The sequence below is a fragment of the Coptis chinensis genome, chromosome 3 (genome assembly GCF_015680905.1).
Source record: "Coptis chinensis isolate HL-2020 chromosome 3, ASM1568090v1, whole genome shotgun sequence".
Taxonomy (NCBI): domain Eukaryota; kingdom Viridiplantae; phylum Streptophyta; class Magnoliopsida; order Ranunculales; family Ranunculaceae; genus Coptis; species Coptis chinensis.
This window is the reverse complement of record NC_141458.1, coordinates 28,433,065-28,458,423: the sequence shown is the minus strand read 5'-3', so window position 1 is coordinate 28,458,423 and position 25,359 is coordinate 28,433,065. Positions and strand designations below refer to the sequence as shown.

Here is a 25,359-nt window from a genome sequence, read left to right as displayed (position 1 = left end):
ACTAAATGTACCTTTGGTGTTACCTCCGGAAATTCTTAGGACATCCGTTACTAAACGTGGAATTGAAGCTAACCCGCACTGGATCAAAGCTATTCTTGATATGCGCTTCTCCAAGGTCTCCGAAAGAGGTGCGCAATGGTCATACGGGCGCCTTGCCGACTTACTTAACGTGTTCATCAGTAGGAGTTCGGATAAGTGTCAGGTTTTGTACAAGTTACTAAGGAAGAATATACGCTTTGATTGGACCGACGAATGTGAGATGGCTTTTACGGACTTAAAAAATTATTTGTCCTCCCCTCCCGTGCTCACTACCCCGAAGCAAGGAGACGTTTTAGGGTTATACTTAGCCTCTTCCGAGCATGGCATCAGCGCGGTATTGGTACGAATTGATGAGAGGAATATCGAAAAGCCTGTATACTTTGTTAGTAGAGCCCTCCTGGATGCCGAAACACGATATCCGAAGATTGAGAGAATAGCTCTAGCACTAATCTTCGCTGCTGAGAAGCTACGACCATACTTCCAAGCTCACACCATCGAGTCATCACCGAAAGTATCCTTTGAAGTCGGTCTTGGCAAGACCGGATAGGGCGGACGCCTCTTGAAATGGTCCATTCAATTAGGGGAATTTGACATTATTTATGTCGCAGAAATTTCGAAAAGGGCAAGCTTTGGCCGAAGTTCTTGATCGATTTTCCTCTAGATACCTCGGCCTTCGGCAATGGAAGCAGATTCGAAAAGTCACCTCCCCGCTTTTATGGAGTTAGACGAACCTAACTCACTTCCTCATAGTCCGGTTCGACCTTGGAGTCATATCCCGGTTGGAAGTTGTTAAGTAGATGGGTCTTCCAATGACCAAGCGGTATTGGTCGCGCGGTACTCTTGACTCCGGATAACACTAAGTTAGAAAAATCGGTGCATTTGGGGTTCAAGGCATCTAACAACTAAACCGAAAGTGAAGGTATGCTAGCGGGCTTGTCATGGCACTAAACTTAGGAGTCACGACATCCGACAAGATTCACCGACTCTCAATTAGTTGTCGCAACAGATTGAGGGTGGTTACTGGCTTCGAGACCCTCGTGGGCTCAATACTTGGAGTTGGTTAGATCTCTTACTTCTCATTTTGAAGATCTAAACTTCATTAATTTACCTAGGCTGGACAACCGGCATGCCGATTCACTTGCCTACTTAGCTTCTTTGCTTGGGGATATCGAAGCTCGTTCCATTCCCGTCGAATATCAGTCAGCGCCTAGTATTGAAAGAGAATTAGTTTGTCTTGTGGCTCCAATTTTGCAAGCTCCAGTGGGGACTTGGATGGATCCGTATCGTTCTTATCTTTTAAATGGCACTCTTCCGGTAGAAAAGACGGAAGCACAGAAGTTGTTAGCTAAAGTGGGACGTTATTTACTTGTTGGTGACAACTTGTACAAGAAGTCTTACCTACGACCTCACCTGCGTTGTGTTACTCATGCCGAGGCTCATACTTTACTTGAAGAGATACACTTTCGGCTTAATGTGGAAATCATCTTTGGGGCAGATCTTTGATACTCAAGATAATCTCGACAGGGTACTTTTGGCCTTATATGCTTAAAGACGCAGACGCTTTATGTTCTGGAAGTGTGATGCTTGCCGGAGACATGCTAACTACATCCATGTTCCGGCCGAAGAGCTCCATCCCACAGCGTCTCCGGGCCTTTTCGCTTCGATGGGAATGGACATTGTTGGTCCTCTACCCATAGCTCCCGGCAACATGAAATTCCTTTTAGTTCAAATGCATTATTTTACTAAGTGGATAGAGGCGGTTCCTTTAGCTAATATCGGGGAGGTTGATGTCACGGTTCATCCGGAACAATATCATTTGCGTGTTCGGATTACCTAAAGTCATTCTTTTCGATAATGGGACACAATTTCGGCACCAAAACACACGCTTTTGCCGAGATTGGGGCATTGTGCAACTTTTCTCTTCTCCCCGGATATCCTCAAGGTAACGGTCGGTGGAAGCCTCTAACCGCTTATTTTTGATAATTTAAAACGGAAACTCGTGGAGAGAAGCGGATTGTGGGTTAAGGAGTTGCCTAAAGTACTTTGGGCCTACCGAACAACTCCTCGACGTTCGACCGAGAATCACCTTTCACTCTCACTTATGGTACCGTCGTCCTTCCTATCGAGATGAGGGTCACTACCCGTAAGTCGATTTAGTACTCACCCTTGACAATGAGGAAATTCTTTGTCGAATTGGACTTGTTGGATGAAAAAGAGAATCTGCGACCTTTACGACTAGCATCTTATCGGCAGACCCGGTGAAAAGGTCTTTTGATAAAAGTACGACCTCGATCTTTCAAGGAAGGGGATTTGGTCCTCCAGATGGACCCCGCCTAAGAAATTAGGAGCTAATTGGGAAGGTCCGTATGTCGTTGATAGGATCGTTGGCAATGGTAGTTACTATCTTAAATCCATGGATGGTGAAGTTTTTGTTAAACCTTGGAATACTGCAAACTTGCGCAAGTATTTTCAATAGTAGTTATCTTTCTCTTTGTTAGAGTGTTACCCATGGAACATTGCGAATTTCCGCAAGTATTTTTAATAAAAGTTATCTTTCTCTCTTCAGAGTGTTGTTTCTTTTAATTTATTATGTTGGGATACTTTTTGGATGTTGGGTGCGAGATCCCATATGTTGGCCACACTTGTATCAGAACCTTAAGAAAGCTTTCTTTGGATAATGAATGAAAGGTCTCCTATGTTGTTCCATGTGTGTGCTTAAGAAAGTTTACACTTAGCTTGGATTTTATCTAGCTAAGTGCAATTTTAATGCCTTATGCTTATAAGTGTCGTTTTATGCATTAGATATCAGATCATTTAAGGACTATACAGGAACTAATACAGGGGCACACCCTACGTTCCTACAAAGTCTTATTTCTTAACAAAACTAAAGGTATTTACAGGAATTGACACAGGGACAAACCCTATTTTCCTACAAAACCTTGTTTTTCTAAGATTCGGAATGTGAATTTTTATACTGGGATACTTTTTGGATGTTGGGTGCGAGATCCCATATGTTGGCCACACTTGTATCAGAACCTTAAGAAAGCTTTCTTTGGATAATGAGTGAAAGATCTCATATGTTGCTCCATGTATGTGCTTATGAAACTTTACACTTAGCTTAGATTTTATCTAGCTAAGCGCAGTTCTAATGCCTTATGTCTATAAGTGTCGATTTATGCATTAGTTTTTCAAACATTACAGTCTTCACAGGAGCAGATACAGGGGTATACCCTACTTTCCTACACGATTGTTCTTTGTTGTCCCTTATAAACTTGGGGCATTAGAGTTATGCGTTACGTTTGAAAAAAAAAAAAAAAAAAAAAAAAAAAAAAAACCTTGTGGCACACATACTTGATTGTTTTTTCATCGAATTTAGCATAATTTGATTAAAAAATAAACACTCAAGTATAGCTAATCAAAGGTCTAGTACTGACAGATAAGCTGATTACAACTCAAATGGCATTTTAAGGAGTTACAAGGAATGAATCACATGTCTTCAGGAGCTACTCCTTCGGGTGTCGATCCGAGTGTTGCCAAGGATCGGCACTACGGTTCTCGATACCTCCGCCAATTCCTCCTCTCCATATGCTTCAACACCATGTTCCTCTTCCGACCTTCCCTTCCGAACCTTCCACTTCCGACCCTTTGTTGATACTTTTGCAAGGCTAGATCGTTCTCCAACTTCACCGCGAATACGCCGACATCTACCTCCGGATCGGGATACAAAACGCCATCATCGCCAGAGATGGTTCCGATGCCCAAGCTTTTCCAAGTTTTTCATCATACCGCTTGTTATATTCTGATTCAGGAATGTCAAACACGCGACAGGCGGAAGAGATGCCATTCTTGTATGCTTCGGTCCTGACTACATCAACTAGTTCGGTGTAAAACTCGGTTATCTCCTTCGCGACTCTCTCCGCGAGCTTCGAATCGGCACTAGAGCAAAGATTCTGATTTAGAGGATGAGGGAAGTCGAGCTCTCAACAGCCTCGACTCCGCGATTCGCTTGATTAAGCGATTCTCCTAACTCCAGATTCACCAACCGACCGGTCACCCACCGATCTTTGCCTTTTTACAAGCTTCGGATAGTTCGAACTTCGAGGTTCATTTCTCCTTGCAAGGCCGTGGCTTTGTCCTCATAATGCATCTTTAGATTCTTCAACGTAGCAATCTCACCGCTCAAACGACTTCGTCGATTGCCATGCCTCGCTGAGACCATCGAAATGGGCGTCTCGTTCAATCGATTGTTTTTACTTTAAGGACCTCCCCGGTGTTCGAAGTTTAGTAAATTCGAAGTTCTTCCTCATGACTCTTGTTCTTATATCCGGTCTTCCTAAGCTCTTTCTCGACGACTCGACTGCACATGCAATTTCATTGGCTTGACTCTCATTCTTGCTCTTCATAATATCATTATCACACTCCAATCTTTTAATCATTTGTTTAGAAACGAGGAGTTCCTTTGGTCGTCGACTTTCTTTTTGTGAATTTATCCATTTCATCTTGGTTCTTACGCACTGAGCAAAAGTTGATACATCCATGCTAGCTGCGCAGTGTTGAGAATACTATAGTTAGTATCCTGAACTTGCATATGGATGCGTAAACAAACAATGAAGAGTTATTGTGAATTACCTTCATCATATGCCGACACATTCGCTCTGCCCCCGGCTTACGGAGTACTCTTTTATGTTTAGCTTTCTCTTTGGGTAGCGTCATCGATTCAATCAATCCTATAGCAACGCCGGATCCTTAAAAGCGTATCTTGGTCGATGAATCAATGGATGATCCGATAATCCCAAGACTCTAGAACCGAACGAATGGTTTCGGACTGCCCCAAAGATTGGAAGATGTTGTTTTGCTCTTTTTCCCCACCCGAACGTCCACATCTTGAGTAATTGGATCCCTCCTTTTGTTTGACTTCGTGGACGGACCTTGATTGGCATCAGATATCATACTTTCAACCGGATCGGATTGCACGAGGTCCAAACTCTCAATATCGGTCAAGGAAAAAATATCATTATTCTCTTCCCCCGTGGTGTCAATGCCCGTTTCCTCATCAGGCTCATGAAGAAGAAGTTGCAAATTGGGTGTCCCCATCGTAATCTTGGTTCTTGATGATGGAATACCGTCTAGACTTTTAGTCCCATTGAGGTCTTCAGCTTCGTATATAATGATCGCATCGGAAGAACCCCCAGTTCCTGGAACTTCTCCTACCCTTTCTCTTGCAGTGAGACGCTTTTTCGTAGCCTCAGTCACCTTCGGCTTACTAACTCTTGCATACCTGACAACTTCGAGAGGGGGTTTATTAGTTTTTCTCGGAGCTCTCTTCTTCAAGTTTGGATCGGGCTTGGACATAAGAGCAAGGACCTCCTTTGGCACAAGGGGCTCCTTTGGGTACAACGCTTATCGCAGCGGTTCGAGGATTCCTCCCATATACCCAACTCCGGGTTCCAACGTTCGCAACTCCGTTGGGGACATTGTAAGGTACTCAGAGATTAACAACGGATCTGGAACTATGGAAGCAGGACGTTTCATAGAGATTGGGAGTGCGATAAGAGCCGTCACGGCATTTAGCTCTTCAAGAGTTAGAGACGGCAGCTTCAACATCAACTCTATCTTTGATAATGTAAAGCCGCACGGATTATCTTTCGACCATCATCAAAGGTAATATTACTCCACTCGCCTCCACGCGCGGATAGCATATTTCCGCCGGGGTCATCATTATTTTTACCTTCGTAACATATGATACGCTCACCTCCCGGTTTAGCGAAAGAGTAGCATCTCCGCTATTATAACTCAACAGTTTAAAAAGTGGGCAATAACCCCACAAGTCACAAAATATATTGTGTTTTCGCCCAATATGTGCATATACGTGACATTACTTAACGAACCACCGGCATTACTCGTTGATTGAGACTTGGAAATACTCGAGGGCATCCGCCATAAACGAAGGCAACGGAGACGGAGTCCAAACTTTCAATAATCCAAGATATATTAAGGGATGTTCATCACCCCAAGGTCGAGAGTTTGTGGATATACGATGTTGATTTCCTCCTAATCGAAAATGCATTACGGATCTTTTCTAAGTCAGATATATCCCCAAAAGGAATAGCGTTCCAATCTATTGTGGGAATTTTAGCTTTGGGCACAACCGGAGGTGTAGCATCTATAACTGCTCTGTAACCCGGCACTGTTATTGCTTCAACAACTGAATCATCCGGAACTATAGTGGTGGGTACTGTATCCGACACTGCCTCACTACTTATGGAACTCAGCAGTGCTTGATGAGACATCGTATACGCAGTAGCAACACGCGATACTGACTTGATCAAACTGGACGTGTAGCCTCGCTAGAAAACCCAATACAACAATACCAACCAACACCCAACATCAGAACTGATGGAAATCGGAATTGACTGCTGAAAATAAAATAAGAGAATTTAAACTAAGCAAACAGTTGAAAGTAAATTTTGGGTTTCAATCAAAGAAAATAAAAAGAACCGACGGTTTACTTACCTTCTCTTGATGTCTCACAACTCTTCAATCTTGTCAATGGCGATCAATGGCGATCAATGTTTGAGAAACAGATTTGTTTGATTTCAAAAGCACGTTTTGGTGAAGTTTGTTCGAGGTTACGGACTGCTTCAGATACCTTGCCGATGATCGTTTCTTGAACTGTCAGTAGTTGGTGGTATTACTGATCAATGCTTTGTTGGTTTTGAGGATGTGAATTCAGTGAACCACGTTTTGAAGATGTGACTTAAACAAAAGAAAATAGGAATTTTAAATCTGTGGGAGCTGTTGGAGCTGTTGGAGCTGTTGGAACAGTTTTGAATCTTGAATTTTGGAAGAAGGAAGAAGAGAGGGTTTCAAGCAATTAGGTAGCGAAGGGTATCTTTTTGGATTATGTTAACAGCTCAATTTCGCAAGGCCCATTTGAAGTTCCGCCAGGCCCAATTCCGGATTGCACTTACAGTTCCGGGTTGCACCTCCGAGTCTAGGTGATTTGGTTAAAATCTATCTAAGTCCGGATCTTTATAATACCTGGGATGTCCGGACTTGACAAATTTCGAACTTGTGCTTAGCTCCTCATATACTAGGTTCGGCCTAATATACAAGGTTCGGGGCATGGTGATGTCAAGTCCGGCTTTCACAAAATTTAGCTCCGGAATGTACTACCAAGAAGTCCCGATCTTTGTGAAACATGGGTCGGGTTGATCTGACCACGTCCGGATCATCACAATGCATGGCAGGACCAGTTTTCAGCAAGTTCGGCTTAATATAATGAGGTAATGGGCATGGTCGGGGGCAGGTCCAACTTTACAATTCCATGTACTGAAGTAATGCGAAATTTTGCCGATACATTCCACAGAGAAAGTCGAGGCATAAGACGTCGCGTCCATTTTACCAGGCCTTTTTCCTTAAGGGTTTGATTCACAACCCATGAATAAAAAAAAAGGGGCATCCGTGGTGTGCATATTTTAGCAAATAGATATGCAACACGTGGCAGTATCTTCTTAAGTCTCGGATATGGTTTTGGTATGGGTAGAAAGTACCAGAACATATCTCAAGTCCAAATCCTCTTACTTCCTAGGTTCGGAAGTAAGATACTTCCTAGGTTCGAAGTGAGATAAGAAGAGGAGGTTAAATTGGGCTTTGGAACTAGTTGGAGTTGTAGGTTCAGTATAACCAACTCCTAACTATGAACTCCAAACTCGAACTCAACTACTAGGTTCGAGCGAGTTCATGGGCTTTGGAACTAGTTGGAGTAGTAGGTTCAGATAACCAACTCCTAACTATGGACTCCAAATCCGAACTTCAACTACTAGGCTCGAGCTCTAACTACTACTCCGAACCTAAACATGTTTTTCTGTTGTTTAAGTCAATAAAGGAGACCTATTTGACTTGGGAAACATGGACTTCTAGAAGAGTCAAGATGAGACTTAACAAGAGACAGTCTCCTAGTTAAACACTAACTGGGAAATCTTATCTATTCATCAAGATGATATTTAACAAGAGATGGTCTCCTAGTTAAACACTAATTGGGAAACTTCATCTATTTCTTATAAATAGAATAGTTGAACTACGCTTTGAGTTTGATTCCTAGACACAGGATACGTAGGCAGCCATTAAAGAACGTGGTTCAACTCATCATCTTCTAAATCTCTTCTTCTTATTGATTCAAGACTTCAAGTTGTTCTTTGATCATCAACAAAATATTTGTGTTTCTTGATTAGGAAAAATCATCACACAAACCCCATTATCAATATTCTGAACACCATGATCTTCATCAAAATAATTAAAATGGTCATACCTTTCAAAATCACCTGCCTGGCGATTAGGTTCACAATCTGCCCTATGACCACTTCGGTCAGTAGAAGGAGGAGATGGAGACCGACCCCTATTCTCGCCTTGCATTGCGAGGAATGGGTTGTTCCCAAAAATTCCTATCACCATCAACCCAGCGCCACACAGGACGTTGGTAACCACATCCTCTGCCTCGAACCTAATTAACACGCGGAATCTCACACCCTTGTGGAGGAAGACGCACACCTCTAGCTGCCTCTTGCATTGGTAGCCCTCGATTTTGGCCATTAAGGTTTAACCTTGACTGAAAAATCGGATCTTGTGGCCCTTGGGGGAGCACGACAGGTAGTTGTTGGACTGGTGGTGGCACTATAGGTGGAACACACACAGGGGTTTCACCAACACCTTCATCACTTTGACCATCTCCAACAATAAGTGGTATATGATCACCTACTGCACCCAAGGGATGAACTTGAATATCGTTATTCTCTCCAACAACTCTTTCCCCGCCATTATTCTCTAGAGCAATAAAGCAGTGGGTTTAGAAAAGGTACCAAAGACTCTGCAAGGGGGACGATCATCGATTAATGCGAAACCATCGAACCATTATTCTGTGGTGGTGGCGGCTGTTGCGCCTCTATCTGTACTATGGCTATTGTTGTAGTAAAGTTCTGGAACATTTGTGTCATGTTTTTCATGTTTTCCTCTAAACGAAACATACAAGTATCTATGGATGGAGGACGACCTCAAATTGCTTTATTATTCACCATAATAACACAAAAAAATTGACTTTTCGAGAAAAAAATTCGTCGTGAACAGTAACTTGGGTGAACAGTGTTTTCGGTGAACAGTACCGTGAATAGTAACCCCTAGAATTAATCTGCTCTGATACCAAATAATATAGTTCTGACTGGCAGAAGCTAGAGTTTAATAGAATCTACACTTTAATTGAAACACAATTTAAAGAAGACCTAAAATCACTCTTTTATTGAATCTCTTAGTCACATAAACTTCAACACTCCAGAACCCTAATTACAAACCCTTATTTAAACTAAACCTATAAAGCATAAACCAATAGTAACACGACATGTGTCACAATTAACTAATGGACTCGAACCATGGACTTGGACTCAACTAAGGGGCTCACGCTCATAACATGTGGAGGAACATAGCCACACGCCTATGACACTAACAGACTCAACTAATGTTCTACATTAGAATGTCTTAGACTTCCCACTTTCCCAGCCATCCACCTCCTTAGTGGATAGTAAAATTGATGCAATCGCAACAAATAACGAATTCTCAACTAAAGCTACAATAAATTCAATCCCAAAACCTACTGTGGCCAAAGGCCTAAATGATTATTTATAGCCTTAATGGCTTACAATTTAGAAACTAATGGAAAAGGAAACTAAAAACAATATTGTTGAGATGTTTAGTCCCACATGGGATATGTTACGCCTTGCATTGAAATATATAAGTTCACGGGCCTCTCCACTTATCACCAATTGGTTTTAATTAAGTTGGATCCTCATCTTCAATAAATACCTAATTTTGTAATTGAAACCTAAAAAGAAAGTAGCCTAATTAACAGTAATGAACCCTAAATCACATAAAAAATATCCTTCAAATACCATTACCTCTACTTTTGGCATATATGACAATTCTAATAAACATACCTCCCAACGTTGTTTAACAATTGCCTCCTGTTTCTTTTTCGCACTCACAGTAGCCGATGGTTTCAACCTGAAAATTACAACAATTAAACCCAAATGGTGAAAGTAAGCATCTAGGTTACATTGACACCGGCACGGGTGTCGGTGTCCGACACGGATACGGGGTGTCGGATACGGCGAGCTCTAAGAGATCAACACGGGGTCACGACGAATAATTAATTATTTTTTTAATAATTATAAATTAGAAGTGATATAGAAAAACAAAATGAGTTTACAAAGTTCTGGAACTCACAAAGTTAAAAAAACTGGACTATTTTTTTGGCCCAATTTGTTTTTAAAAAGTCTATCCATAATAAAAGAAGGCAGACTTAAGTATTAAACAATTTAAGTTACAAGCCCAATTAAAAAGCCCACTAGGGCTTAGAAAAAACACCAATCGAGCTTGTCTCTCTCTCCCATCTCCTTCTCCTGCTCGACTGGCGGCTGCTCTCTGCCTCTCTCTCCTGGTCTCTCTCTCCTATCTGCTGCTCGCAACCATCAGGTACGTTATTCGGCATCCATCTCCCATCTCCTCTCCTGCTCTCTCTCCCATCTATTGCTGAATTTCGACGCTTTTAGTCGTGTTGACACGGTGTCGACACACATTTTTTTAAGAATATGTCGTGTCCATGTAACCTACATCTAATCCAACCTAATAATTAAATCATCTCAAAAATTCACTTTAAGAGAGGAAAAAAATGGTTCTCTGAAGGCACTAAATGGGTGTGTACTTAGCACTAGGCCTAACATCTAGCAATTATATTTAGCTCAAAAAAAAAAATTGATAGAATCATCCAACTCTCTAAAACTTATCGTATCCAATCAAACTCAATGATGCTTGACCATGGGTTTTGCACTGGATGGAGGTTAAATCTACCCTCACATACTTTCTACTTATGGACTCTTCTATTGAGAGGGGGAGTGAATTCCAACCCCTCACCGAAAACTTTTTTATCTGTGGTAACCAAAATCATAAGCATAACCCCTAGATAACATTCTATATCAAAACGTTTTGCAACATTAAAATCAGATGGTAGTTTGATAATAAGTTTTAAAATATATAAATAATAATATAAAAAACTATTTGATGGAAATTCTACTCATCCTACCGTTCCTACGGTCACTTTTTTTTTCCTTTATCTGTTTTTCTTTCCAAAACGTTAATCAAGTGTCCACTACTCTGAAGTAAAAAGTCTGATCCGAGGAATCTTACGCTAGTTTTTCTGGAAAATCCTTTGGTGAGAAAAGTGGTGGTACCAGAATCATCACATCCTCCTGATCTACATCTACAACGGCACCCTTCTCTGTGAAATATTTAAGAAACTTTTCAAGTAAATACAAGGAACAATATATGAAAACTTAAAACCACAAGGAGAAAATGCATCACCAGAATACGGTTCTTGTTCTGCCCTATCTCTCTTCCTGCTTTTGTTTTTGCCAGCATGTGCATGAACAGCAAGAACATGTTGGTAGTCTACCATTCCTACAATAACAGAATAGCAACTCAAGTCTTTAGTTTGTATGAAAGGAAAGTGCTAAAAGGATGGGGTCTAAATAGTAATACGTAAACTTCAAACTCAATTCATTACTACCAGAAACCTTCCGTATCTTGGACTCAAGCATTTGAAAAAAATATAACATATTAGAAAGTAATACGCAAACATGTGAATTCTAACCATTAAAGTGATAGGCCTCAGACACCCGAGCTACAATATCTGCAGATAGCTGGAACATTGTGTCCCCTTCCACCGCTGGTTGACTGGCATTGTTACAAGCATCCAGAGCATTCTCAGGGACTGTGCATTCCTGAGCATTTCTCAGAGTTTCAGAACTGCAGGCTACAGATATCACAGCATCTTGAACTTGAGTGGTTCTCTTTTTGGATATCTTAAGCAGGAGATTATTACAGGGACGAAGATCTCCAAATGCAGGATGTGAGTATGGATCTTCAGGTCGAAAATGAAGCTTGAGAGGTTCCGATGGCGAACCGCGTGCCTTTAATAAAAAATCACAGAATAAAAATGAATATAAAGAATAATATCCTTATTAAAATAGCTTAATTAATTAATACCTTGAGAATGGCTTCAGAACCACCAAGAGTCTCGATGGCACGAGAAGTTGAGGAAGGATAACCAGGATAATGCACAGCAAAACACACATTATCTGGTAAAAACCCAGTAATCGTTCCATCTTTTATTACTCCCATACCTACTACTAATCTATCCAGAGAAAGAAATTCGCCCAGACAACTTACTTGGTTTAACAAGGTTTTATAACGTATTCCGTAGAGATTGACTTTCTTCGATATTCCGCGATATATATATATATTTCAGTTATATGCCCACATATAACACCATAAACCAAAACGAAGTCGCAATTCTTTCATTCGGAACAAAAAACTTAAAAATAAGAGATGAGCTCTCAACAGTTTGAACCAAAAAAAAACAATGAGTAGAGAATGGCTTTCTATCAGACGTCGTGCTAATTTGGTCCTCATCAAACAAGTTTTAATCAACAGAAGCAAAACATGTTAGGCATTTTTATATTTTGATTCTTCCCGCTGCTGAGGAGACTTGAACCAAGGTATCCACACTGACGTTGTCTTTTGGTACATCTTATAGGACTTTGCTCTGTATTCTTGATTCAGCATTCTCTGTTCCACAAGCACAGTCACATACGCTAAGCACAAACTATTGATCAAAGATCCAATAAACGTCCACCCATGTCCAACATTCCATCCAAAGATAACCAATCCCCACCACCATAGCTGCTCCCCAAAGTAATTTGGATGTCGTGAATGCTGCCATAAACCACTGTCGAGATTCGGTATTGCGTCCACACCTACTTCTCTCAATATTTTGTTACTACTAACAAACTTGTGGAGTTGCGTGTCAGCAAAGTAAGCAACAACAATTCCGCAAAGGCAGACAAACGTTCCGATAGAGTCCCAAGTGTTCCATGGTGCGTCAGTGCAGTTGACGGCATACATAGGAAGGCATATGCCCATCAAGAATACCTGTGGATATATTTTAACAAAAACATAATTATTCAAACTAACAGAGGACATATAAGATACTCGACAAAGAAAAAGAATCGAGTCAAATTGTACAGTGTAATAGTTCATTGAGGCAATTAATCAAACACACTAACAAGAAACATAGTTGGAATTACCTGTTGGGAAACATAAACAACGAAGAAAGAAACCCACCACCAATGCTTCCCATACTGCTTTCTCATTTCACTAAACCTCCAATCTTCCCTTTCACCCCATTGCCAATTCTCTCTCCTAAAATAACTATGAGTGAGTCTAATACTCCAAACCCAAGTTAACAAAATCACAATTCTTGATCTCCATAAATTGGCTTCTTCTCCAAATGGGTGACTTCCATAGTAATGTGCAAGCATTACTGGTATTACAGTCCAATATAAATCTATCATCCAATGGCTTGATTGAATGAGACCAATTATCCAGAATAATATATTGACGTTTATAAAGAAAAGGAGGTTGGGTAATAAAATTGGGTGTTGTGAACACCATGTCCAGAGTAGAGAATTTGATGAAGTGTTGTGAATAAATGTGAGGTAGAATATTATGGAGGGAAGTGGAATGAGTACTGCTATTATTGCATTTTTCAGGTTCCTCATTTTATTTCCTCTCACAATTTCACAAATGTTTGTCGTAATAAGACATTGACTCAATGGACCCTGGCACCTTGATGGTGGTCCTTTATATGGTGCAACTCAGTGATAACATCTTTGATAGTCATGCGTTCTGCTGGTGATTCCATTGAACATGCGAGTCCAAGTCTTATTACTGAAATCAAACATTCTTGTAGTCTTTCTTCGCCCTCAACCTGAATATCATCTAAAAGCATCATTGGACCTAAGATTTCCGCATCTTGATTGTGCAAAGCCATTTGGACGTAGTTGTGTAGGGTGAGTCCATCTGAAAACATGTCATCCGTTGGTTTCTTCCTTGTGAATATCTCTAGTAACAATATACCGAAGCTGTACACATCTCCTTCCGTGGAAGCCTCACCCCCCATTCCGTACTCTGCATATAATAAAATTGTGAGACATATAAATGAAAAGTGGAAATTTTGAAACAAACACTGACACAAAAAATAATGGCAAAGCATCCGTATGAGCAATAATGGCCTCATAATAATTACCTGGAGCCAGGTATCCAATTGTTCCCTTCACTATAATTGAGCTGATTTGCGCGTGTGAAGAATCGTTAGAAGGGGCAGAAAACATTTTGGCTATTCCGAAATCAGCTACATGAGCAGTCATGGCATCATCGAGAAGAACATTGCTTGGCTTCAGATCACGATGGACAATTCCTGGTTGGCAGTAGTGGTGAAGGTACTCTAGTGCACACGCAACATCAATTGCTATATTTAGACCTTGAGTGAAGTTCAAGCTTTTATAGCGGAGATGCTGCTCATCTACTACTGGGTGTAACCACTCTTCCAAACTCCCGTTAGACATGAATTCGAAAACTAGAGCTTTAAAATCATTGCCTTCAAAGTCCACACTTGAGCAAGATGTTATAATTTTGAGAAGGTTCCGATGGCGGAGATTTCTCAAGGCGTTAGATTCGGTTAGGAAACTCTTTGGAGCTCCTTCTCGTTGAAGATTTAGAACCTTCACGGCAATAACTCTGTTCGTGTCCTCGATAACACCTTTAAACACTGATCCATAACACCCAACACCAATCAAATTGTTTGTAGAGAATCCATTCGTGGCTTTAAGGAGCTCTAAATAAGATATTCTTTCATAAAACTGATCAAACAACGTTGCTTTTGAAGATGGTCCCTTTTCTGCATTGGTCCTTCGGCACCACACAAAAAAAGCACACGATAACATAAGCAAACACAGGTTCCCAACATTGACAGGAACAATCACTTTGATAAGAAAGGAAGTTTTCTTTGTCTTTTGAATGCCTTCTTGGATGCATGGAGGCAACTTCAGTTCTAATATTCCTCCGCACAAGTTTTTGTTTCCAACAAGTGAAAACAAGCTTGTATTACCAAACACCCCATTGTTTGGAACTCGTCCCTCAAACTGGTTGAAGGACAAATTCAAGTTTGAAAGAGGAAACTGCTCTAAGTATTGTGGAATCTCACCTGACAAGTTGTTACGAGAAATGTCAAGTTTTTCTAGACTTCTTAAAGCCCTCAACGACTTGGGTATTTCTCCTTCAAAGATGTTATTGTCCAGGTCAAGGATTCTAAGGTTCAAACAATAATCAAGCGAGTTTGGAATGCGGCCTGACAATCTATTTCCAGAAACTGACAACGCTAGAAGATTGGCCAAGTTACCTACTTGTGGTGGCAATGAACCAGTGAGGGAATTCTTAGCCAAGTGAAGATCAATCATATGTGAAGAAAGGCGAAAAACTTCTTTGGGTATCGTACCATTGAGGTTATTTTGAGAAAGATCAAGATATTCCAAGTATTGGCAATTTCCAAGAGTAGGCGGAATGATTCCACTAAGACTGTTACCTGATAAAGTAAGTCGTCTAAGTTGAGTCATATTTTGGAGACATGGAATTTGTCCGGATAACACATTTCCTTTGGCATATAAATATGTCAGTTTGTTCAGCTTTCCTATAACTGCAGGGATGTTCCCGATGAGATTAATGTTATTAAGAAGCAATAATTCTAGGTTAACTAAACTGTCAATTCCTACTGGAAAACTTCCAAATATGTTATTGTTATATAAAGATAACACCTTAACTGTTGTGGATAGATTGGATATAGAATCTGGAAGACGACCTCCGAAATAATTATCCCCGATGTCAATGACCTCTAAATTGCTACAATTGGTTATAGAAGTTATGAATTCCAAATCATCCCCAACTTTGGTTCCTAGTTGGTTATTGCTGAAACTTACTCTTTGAAGAACTGACAACTTTCCTAAATCTGTTGGCACTGAACCAGTGAAATTATTTGAACCAAAATCAATAAATTCAAGTCTTGTGGCATTGGATAACGAAACTGGGATAATGCCATTAAACTTGTTTCCTGCCAGATTCAACCCCCAAACGTTTGGAAGACTAAGGCCAATGTTTGGAGGAAGGTGTCCCTCTAGTTTATTATCATGAACACTGAAAAGATTTAAGTTGGAGTTGTTGTAAAGGCAAGATGGAACCTCACCTGTGAGATTATTTCCATTCACAGTACAGAATCGCAAGTGCGAAAGTTGACATATGTTATCTGGAATGCTTCCCTCTAAATGGCTTGTTTGAAGGCTAAGTTGAAAAAGAGAGGATAGGTTCCCAAGTGATGGTGGAATGTGTCCAGTGATGTCATTCTTGCCCAGATCCAAGCTCTGAAGCTTTCTTAGATGGGAAAGCTCAGCAGGAATATTCCCATGCAACTTGTTGTCCATGAGATTGAGATTTATCAAGTTGGAACAGCGAGTAAGATTGCTTGGGATTTCACCAATGAAAGAGTTATTATTGAGATAGAGGTGTTGTAGACGAAACAAACGACCAATTTCCTGCGGTATTTCACCTTTGAAGCTGTTGTTAGTAATAGTGATTACTCTGAGGAAGGTGAGGTTCCCTATAAAAGGAGAGAGAGTACCTTCCAGTTTTTGTGATTGTAGGTTCAACATAGTGACTCGATCACGATGTCGATGGCCGCATGTGACTCCTCTCCATTGACAGTAGTGGATTGAGTCATTCCATGATCTTAACACATCCATTGGATCAAGTAGTTGTGACTTGAATGCAAGTAACGCAAGGCAATCAGAGCCGTTTGTTGAAGAAATAGTGACTAGTGCTGAGCATAAGTTCATTAAAACTACGAATACGTAAGACAACCAACACCATCGTCTGAAGAAAATCTGACCAGAATTTGCTACACGAGAAATGACCTCCATGAACGAAACAAACCTTGGCCAAATTTTAGAATGTCTACAATGGGATGGAAGAATTGAAGTGAATTAACTTCCTCAGTAGCGAGTATTAGTATGTATGTTTAGTTTTTAGTAAAAAAAATACATAAATAAATTAGTATTGGGAAATTTCAAGGAAAACTGCTAACATGAAAAAATAAGAGTCGGGATTCAGTGAGGGTAACCGCACAAGTCAACTTGTGTGGGCGCAACTAATCCCATTAGATTAATTTTGAGATTAAGATTAGATAACGAGACTCTTAACAGTTTAACACCGTTTAACAGATTTAGTTCCTAAAAAAATTAAAGATTGAAAGAAAAATTGGAGAATAGAAATAAGAAAATAGGAGGAAAAAAAAATATCGTTATCTAATCTTAATCTCAAAATTAATCTCATGGGATTAGTTGTGCCACACAAGTTGACTTGTGCCGTTACCCTCACTGAATCCGGACTCAAAAAATAAAGAAAAAAAGGGAAAGTCCATATTGAGCTATTGACTTAAAAGGAGCGGAAAATAAAAATAAATAATATTGACTACAAAACCAAATGAGTGGTGGACACATGGTGAAAGAAGTCAAGAAAATGCTCTAGTAGTGGAACTAACACCAAAGCGGTGGAACACAAGAAAATAAGGTGATGGTAGTATTTCAAATGGACCGAATAGCAGTTTCTATGACACTAAATTTTGTTGTTGCGACATTGTTGCCTCAAATTGTGGCAAATTATTAAGGGTGCGTACTTATTCATAATTTCCTTTTACGATATTTAACTGGTGTCATTGAATATTTTCTTTCACGATATTGAAATATGTTGTTATGGCAGTTTATACTTTCTAACATTTAATCATATATACATTTTTCATATCTATCATCATTTGTTACAGTGGAATTGATTCACTGTACAATCACTCGGCTCATCATTAATGTTAGAAACTTTTGATGCATTGTTTAATCGACCATCGTTCTCTTTGGTCGAATTGGATTACAAGGTGTCAGAAGTTAAAGTAATTAATTGTGGCATATAAGAGCATTGCTATAACTAGAAATTAGGCTCTACACACTTTCTTTAGTGTGTGTTTTGTCTAGAGAAAGACCATTATTATCTTTTGATTTTACTCCAATTTTAGCAACACGTCACTTTTTGGGTGTATTAACTGTTTTTAAAAAAAATTATTTCTCCTTTTTACCCTTTCATTTGTAACTGCCAATTTCTTCCACAAATAAATAATACTAAAATCTAATGTGCCCAGGTTGTAGGTGTGTGTGTCAATCGCAAGGGTGCGTGTGTATTGCTCCAAAATGTACTGCAATCAAATAATACAATTGTCTTATAAAAAAAATTCATTTGTCCTTTCACAATTTCACAATTTGAATTACATCAAACAAAGCTTAAATATGTTATTCAAAATTATCAGAGATGCATTTTAAATTGTTAAAGCTGTATTGAAATTAGTTGTAATCAACATACATTTTTTCCGTTTTTGAAATTGATGTTTTCCACATTATTTTGGTCTCTCCAGAAATTCATCTCACTTCTAATTGGAATTTTGTAGATTTCGAATGAATTTTAGTTATTTTGATTAACTGGTAGTTGGCTTTTAGTTGAGACTAATAAAAGAGGTCAAAATTGTAAAAGTCAGTCTGAAATTTGAGACAAATGTCAAATTTCAGTTTTTACGAAGGAAAAACAAAAAAAAAGTTTGTTATTTCCTCTAAACTTAAGAAATTTGAGTATGTGTATCTATACCCAATTTTCTGGTTGCTATAATCAATTTCTAATGTGATAGTTGACAATTTATTTGGTATTTTTTGTCACCAACGCGTTGTCAAAATATCGTTTTTATTTTAACAATTGTCAAATCCGAAACAAAATTGGTCAGAAATATAGAAATGATTCTCGTCCAAGAGTGGGACGGGACAAGTTTCGCCGTCCAACATTTTTTTCTTTTTTTTTAATAAAAAATTCAAACAGCTCGATTTTGTACCGTTGGAATTAACGGTTATATTAACGGCTATATTTAGTTTCGTTGGGCTGGGCCTATATATATTGCATATTTGCTTAACTAATTTTTCACCAATTCACTTCATATTTTTCTTTATTATTTTATTCTTTACCAAAATCCCAAAATATCTTCACAAAGGTCTAGAAGGTCTAGAAGGTCTAGAGGTAGAGGAAATAAATGTGGTATAAATAGTGAAAACCAAAGCCAAGAAAACAGCCAACATACCTATGTTCAAGGTCATTCAAAAAAATTCACAGTTGTAGAATATGAAATTTTATGTCATAGTTGGATTTTTATTTCAGAAGATGCAGTTGTTAGAACGGGCCAAAATAGACATGTTTGTTTTGAGAAAATTGCTGATGAAATGAACAAGTGTATGAGCCAGCTTGGTCATGTATGGCAACCACGAACTGGTGGATCGGTTCAAACGCGTTTTCACATCATCTAACATGCGGTAAGTTTATTTCAAGGTTATTATGATCAACAATTGAGAGTGAATGCTAGTGATACTAATGCGGATGATAGAATGTCACGAGCTTGTACTATTTTTTCAACTGTTCAAAATGAACCATTTAAATTTGAACATTGTTATTGGATTTTAATTTTATGTCCAAAATGGAATCACTTCTATCAAACTAGAAGTGATAGTAGTTCAAAAAAGCAAAGAACCACTTCTAGTAGTGATGTTAGTGGTGGCATCAGTGGTGGATCAACTGCTAACAATATTGGGATAGCCAATATTTCGTTAGATGAAGAAAGTCAACCATCGAGGGAAGTGCCCGGATAAAAAAAATGGTCAAAAGAAAGAAAGTTTAAGAAAATAGATGATGATGAAGTTGTGCACCAAATGGCACAAACTTTGGAGGAGGTCAGAGACAATCAACTTACAACTGCAAAATATCTGCAAGAACAAACATAGCTAAAACGACAAATGCTCCTCTCAATGAAAAAGGAAAAAGAAGATGAAATATTGAAGCTTGAAACACAGAAAGAACAAGATATCATGATGCTTGATCTAAACAAGTTTAGCAGTAGTCAACTGACATTTTGGGAAGCTAAGCAAGCAGCTATCTATTGTAAGTGGGTTGAACAAGAACAAGGTATTCCTGCTGCTCCTTCTATTCCTAATTATCTAACCTCTTCTACTTCATACATTCCAACCCCTCCTAGTCCATACATTCCAACCCATTTTTTCTCAACAGTTTGGGTCTTTTTCTTCTTCTGGATCAACAAACAGTGTTAGTCAATCTCATGGTAGACGAGCACGCTCTCCCAATCCATTTATGAGGGATGAAAATGAAGAATATGAAGATGATGATTTTTAGTTATAACGTTTTTAATTCCAAGTATGTTGTAATGTTTTTAATTCCAAATATGTTGTAACGTTTTTAATTTCAAGTATGTGCAAATCTTATTCAACAAATCACAATCTTATTTAAACAAAACAAACTTGATGAAAATACACTTAACAAAAAATACATAAAGCACACTTAAAAAACATAGTTAACGTAAAATTCAACTAAGACAAATCAAACTTAAACAAACTTATTAGTTGTTCTTTTCGTTGTGGCGTGCACCATAATGTGCCCAATGATGTTCAACCAGATCATTCTTTAATTGTTGATTAGTAGCTCCACAACGAATACTTAGGCTTTGTTTGGCTGCAAGAGATATTGTATTACTTAACTATGATTAGGTGATACAAGTCATGAGATGGAGTACTTGTGTGTCTGCCTCTTATCCTATCACATGTTTTACTTGGCTACTGTTTGGTTGACATTCACACCTATATACTCATTTTTTATATCATACAAAAGAAAAACTAAAAAAAAAAAAATCATATACAAAATTTACAAATAAAAACTTAAAAACAAATAAAAACTAATAAACAAATAAAAGGGAAAAAAAAAACTCTAATTAAATATTGAATACATAAGCACACAATTGATTTATACAAAAAACATTCCAAAAAAAAAAAAAAAAAAATCCCAATTTGATTAATAATGTGAAGATTTAAACACTACTTTTTGGAGGAAAAAAAAAGTTTTAATGTCAGAAAATAAAAAAGGTGGAGAGAAAAAAAAATACATAAGATTTATAGTTCCATTAATAAGATTCCCATGAAAGAGAGAGAGGAGGAGAAAGAGATAGGGAAAACATTCTTTATGTGTTTTTATTATTTTTATTTTTTTCTCTTTCATGGAGAGAAAACACGTTTTAGTGAATCTGGACTTTTCCTTTGGATTTGCTTATCCACACTTTTGTGTTCCTACAATTCAAGGGGCTTACTAGAGTATCCACGTTTTAGACAGACCAAACACCTATACAAAATAAACATGACTGCCACGTCACCAATTCCTGAATATGGACTCTCTATTCACACTGCCAAACAGAGCCTTAATGTCTTGGCTACAATGTTTTGTACGAACAGTCTACATCTCAACTTCATGCCACAACCGTTCATCTGAAGGTGGTTTCCACTTTGGAAGTTGTACATTACGTTCATTCTCAACAATTATGTTGTAAAGTATAATACACGTCTTCATTATACGAGATTGTAGCGCCCCGATTTTCCAGACAATTGAATATTTAGATGAAAGAGCTCGATCTAAATATTCAACCGTCTAATAAACCAATACGTGAGCGGGTTTGACTCACACGAGTCCAAACTAGAACTAAAATATAAAACCCCCTCTGAACATCGCGTTCAAAGAAAATTCGGTAGAGTTTCCTCTGTATTTCTAATATTTCATAAATTTACAACCTGTCCTAACTTGAAATTCAAATAATACACTTCCATTTATCATATTAAAACCTCAACCGTAAACCCAACTACTAAATATATTGATTCGTGGCACCGGCTACTTAACCATCTCGACAAATGTCAGTTAAATCAAGTAGCTGCAGCGCCCCGAACCAATCTCATACCCCAGATCAATCTTTCACAAGTGAACGCTAATCCATGTCATAATTTCTAACTAATGGATGCATCCTAATTGGATTCATTCTTAAAGACAATAAAGAAATACTAAATTATTACAAAACAACTTAAATGAAAAATTTTAGGAATAAGAACAACTAAAAGAACCATCTTAGCCGATCAGAGTACGCTTCACGTTAAATTTTTCTTAGTGAACACATACGCCCTTTTCCTATTTTCTGGGAGCCTGTTTGTCCCTGTGAAGATACTCCAACGCTCAACGTTGGATACGTAGGCAATATATAATAATCAACTTGAAATGAAATTGAAAACAAAAGACAAGGTTAACACATACATTTAGCTGCTTAATACCACTTACCGTTTCCTTATTAAATCCTCGTAAGTGCATCGATTAACATACTCTCAAGAAAAATGTTAGCATTCAATATATTCCGTATATCCATGCATAACATGTACAATATAATTTAACCATAATTTATCAATAATAAAACAGATTAAACACTCGACTTCTTTGTACAAGGGGTAAGGGTTTTCCTATAGAAGCGACTGAGCCGGGTGGCTACCTACGTACCCATTTAGGGATCAAGCCAATCGTAGTTTCCCTATTAGGGTAAGGATCTATAGAAATGGATTAAGCCATTTCCAATGAGGAAGGCGGTATGGGTTTCTCTACCCTTGGTTCTATTTATTGACCAGGTCCAGTTGTAATTATTTACGGTTCCACCGCAGCTATCCAATACTATCAAATTCTAAATCTAACTACTTGAGCTTGAATTAAGCTCAAAGTTTCTGCCCAATGCAAATTATCGCACAAATACTATTTGGTTTAATAATAGCACCAAATATTCTCATTCTAACGACTAATTTTTTTATACGAGACTAAGAAATCATATTACCAAAATATTATAAATAATAAAAGCAAATTAACCCTCTATACATCGACTTAGTGAAAACACTATTACAAACTTAATTAAACCCAACAGAATTGTGCTTAACTTGAACGGTTGTTGGCTACGTACTGGAATCCCAGTTCAATATCAAGTAATAACACCTGAATTTATCTTGTGTTAAAATGTTAATAATATAGCTACAATACGTTGACTGTTAGTGTAATGTGTGAGACTTTCATATACTATCAGAACCAGAACCAGGATTCTATATTCAACCTACCAAGCTAATAAAACTAAATAGTACATAGCGTATCCTCATCAGTACCCATATCCATATCACTCTATTAAGTATTAAGTTCTAAGAGTTAACCTACTTCAATGTAAAGACAATTAAAATAGTAACTAGACACACTTCTAACCTGTACCAAACGTTCTTCCAAGTTGTTGTTCATTCACCTCATGTGTTCAACAAGCCAAACAACCATTAAGTAAGACCGAATTCATCTATGGGTGATTAATCAACCCGGTTATTTACCCCACTCCCTAGCTTGATCAGATCCAGTGGTGTCCCTCCAATTTGAATTTCGAACTCCGAATGAGAGAGATCGATCCCTCGGGTTTTTTTTTTTTTTTTTTTTGGACGTCCCCTTTCTATTCTCCCTCCTCTTTTTAGTCCTTATCCTCTATATCCCATCCGTGGTTATCTAAAAAAAATGGGCCAAACATATATAGCCGACTCCCTAATCTAATAGGTCCACTATAATAGCAAGTCTAATACTTAAGAGGCCCACTAACATAAAAGGTGGCCCAATAATATAGCAAACCCAATAATTATAGAGCAAGCCCAATATAATATAACGGTCCAACAGAATAACAAGCCCAATACAATAACCAGACCCAATATAAAAATAATCATCAAAGTCTGCCAATAATATACGTTACCACCCCGCCAAATATATAAATGTTAAACCTCGCCATATAGTACGTAATTACCTAGAGGCACTGAATTAACACGTAAAATTAATTACCGGTTTACCCGTAGGTAAAATTCCGGGTCATTACAAAGATAGAGCTTCTCTGTCCCACTGACGAGCAGGCTTGTTAACAATTGCAAATCTAGCCTGTAAAACACCAAAACCACGTTCCACATCTTTACGAGCTGCTTCTTGAGCTTTTGCAAAGTAAGTATCCATGGGAGTAGCAGGAGATGAGATTGTTTGAATCAGTGTAGCCCATGGTAGATATATTCCATCAACAAGGTAGTTGCCCATGTTGTAAGGATTGTTATTAACTTGATAAACACAAGCTGGAGCTGTTACTCTAACTAAATTACCAAATAAATAAGAATTATCTAACACATTAAGATCATTACACGATCCAACCATTCCAAAGTATGCATGCCAAAACCATAGTTCCTGGTTTACAACTGCTTCCAAAATCACAGTCGCTTTTCTAGCATGGCCCAAATGAGTTCCATGCCACACAGTTGGACAATTTTTCCATACCCAATGCATATAGTCTAAGTTACCCAACATACCTGGCCAAACGCGTTCTTCACCTACTGCAAGTAAGCGTGTTACATCTTCTTCCGTTGGGCTTCTCAGGTACTGTTTTTCAAAACAGTTGACAACTGCATTGTAGAAATGATGAAGTGATTCTCGGGTCATACTCTCAGCAAGTTTTATCCAGTGATCCATTAAATCAGCTGGACATCCATAAACAAGTATCTGCATTACAGCTGTCATCTTCACCAAACCCGAAACCCCAGGCAAACCAAGAGCACCACAAGAAGGCTTAAAATATGGATCAAAATTAGTGACAACTTCCAATATACGGTTAAAAAGTGGTCTTCTCATACGAAAGCTACGACGAAACTTACCTAATTTATCATTTGGTATAGTAGCAAAATAATCAGTCACCAACCGTTCATGCGCACCAACATGATCGCGGTTAATGTATTCTCTACCATCAACAGATCCACCCCATATTGGTACAGATAAAATGTTGAAAACCGGAATTATTGACGCCACTACAACTGCATCACTTTGCATTTGTTGAACGATTGCAGCAGTTTCATCATTGTCGTCGAAAATCAGTTCACTTACTCTTTCGCACCGATTGCTATTATGACTACTAGAACTCATGACAAAATAATTGAAAGTTTATGACTGATGAGAGGAGATGAAGAAATGAACAAATATATCGATGCTTCACATGTGATTGATCTGATATATAGCATAGAAAATGGAAGGAAACGATAGGCGCGAAAATGGTTTGGCACCACAGAAATAGAGGGGAATGATGGACGGGACAACTTTTGCTGTTTATAAAAAAAAAAAATTGTCTGGACAGGACAACTTTTGCCGTGCGAAATCGAAACCAGAAATTTAAATTTTTTGCATTTGTGTTTGACTCGTTCTTAACAATTTTGATTGACAAAAAATACTGAGGTGTCACAACAAAATTTAAAAATGCGTTGATGATGCTCTAAGTCACTGAAATAGGAAAAGTCGAGGAGACATGGGAGTTAGAGAATTGGTGCTAGAAGTCAATAGAGTGGT

General features: G+C 38.5%; 4 protein-coding genes across 5 annotated transcripts in view; all 4 read right to left on the bottom strand.

Moving 5' to 3' along the window:
• The window catches only part of LOC147509001 (uncharacterized), a 28,885-nt gene extending 16,477 nt beyond the window's left edge, over positions 1–12,408 (bottom strand). Inside the window, exons 1-5 of the mRNA XM_086601316.1 lie at positions 12,130–12,408; positions 11,735–12,053; positions 11,446–11,541; positions 11,272–11,362; positions 10,023–10,089 (exon numbers count right to left, since the gene is read on the bottom strand). Of these exons, the coding sequence (XP_086457442.1) occupies positions 10,023–10,089; positions 11,272–11,362; positions 11,446–11,541; positions 11,735–12,053; positions 12,130–12,264 (708 nt within the window). The 5' untranslated portion in view covers positions 12,265–12,408. The remainder of the gene's footprint in view (positions 1–10,022; positions 10,090–11,271; positions 11,363–11,445; positions 11,542–11,734; positions 12,054–12,129) is intronic.
• A 12-nt stretch (positions 12,409–12,420) lies between these two features.
• Positions 12,421–13,845, bottom strand: LOC147509000 (uncharacterized protein C594.04c-like). Its single transcript, XM_086601319.1, has 2 exons — positions 13,230–13,845; positions 12,421–13,074 (listed from the first exon to the last, which is right to left on the bottom strand). Exons 1-2 carry the CDS (start codon positions 13,701–13,703, stop codon positions 12,589–12,591), a joined length of 960 nt encoding a protein of 319 aa, XP_086457445.1. The 5' UTR covers positions 13,704–13,845; the 3' UTR covers positions 12,421–12,588.
• LOC147508999 (putative receptor-like protein kinase At3g47110) lies at positions 13,658–23,510 on the bottom strand. 2 transcript variants are annotated; one of them, XM_086601317.1, is made up of 4 exons: positions 21,364–23,510; positions 16,220–20,612; positions 14,231–14,752; positions 13,658–14,112 (listed from the first exon to the last, which is right to left on the bottom strand). In XM_086601317.1, exons 2-4 carry the CDS (start codon positions 16,947–16,949, stop codon positions 13,754–13,756), a joined length of 1,611 nt encoding a protein of 536 aa, XP_086457443.1. In that variant the 5' UTR covers positions 16,950–20,612; positions 21,364–23,510; the 3' UTR covers positions 13,658–13,753. The 2 variants fall into 2 exon arrangements, with proteins under 2 accessions (XP_086457443.1, XP_086457444.1); XM_086601318.1 differs by lacking the exon at positions 21,364–23,510 and having other exon boundaries at positions 16,652–17,235.
• A 346-nt stretch (positions 23,511–23,856) lies between these two features.
• LOC147508998 (uncharacterized) lies at positions 23,857–24,942 on the bottom strand. Its single transcript, XM_086597692.1, has one exon. The coding sequence runs from the start codon at positions 24,940–24,942 to the stop codon at positions 23,857–23,859; it is 1,086 nt and encodes a 361-aa protein (XP_086453818.1).
• Between the last annotated feature and the right edge of the window lie 417 nt (positions 24,943–25,359).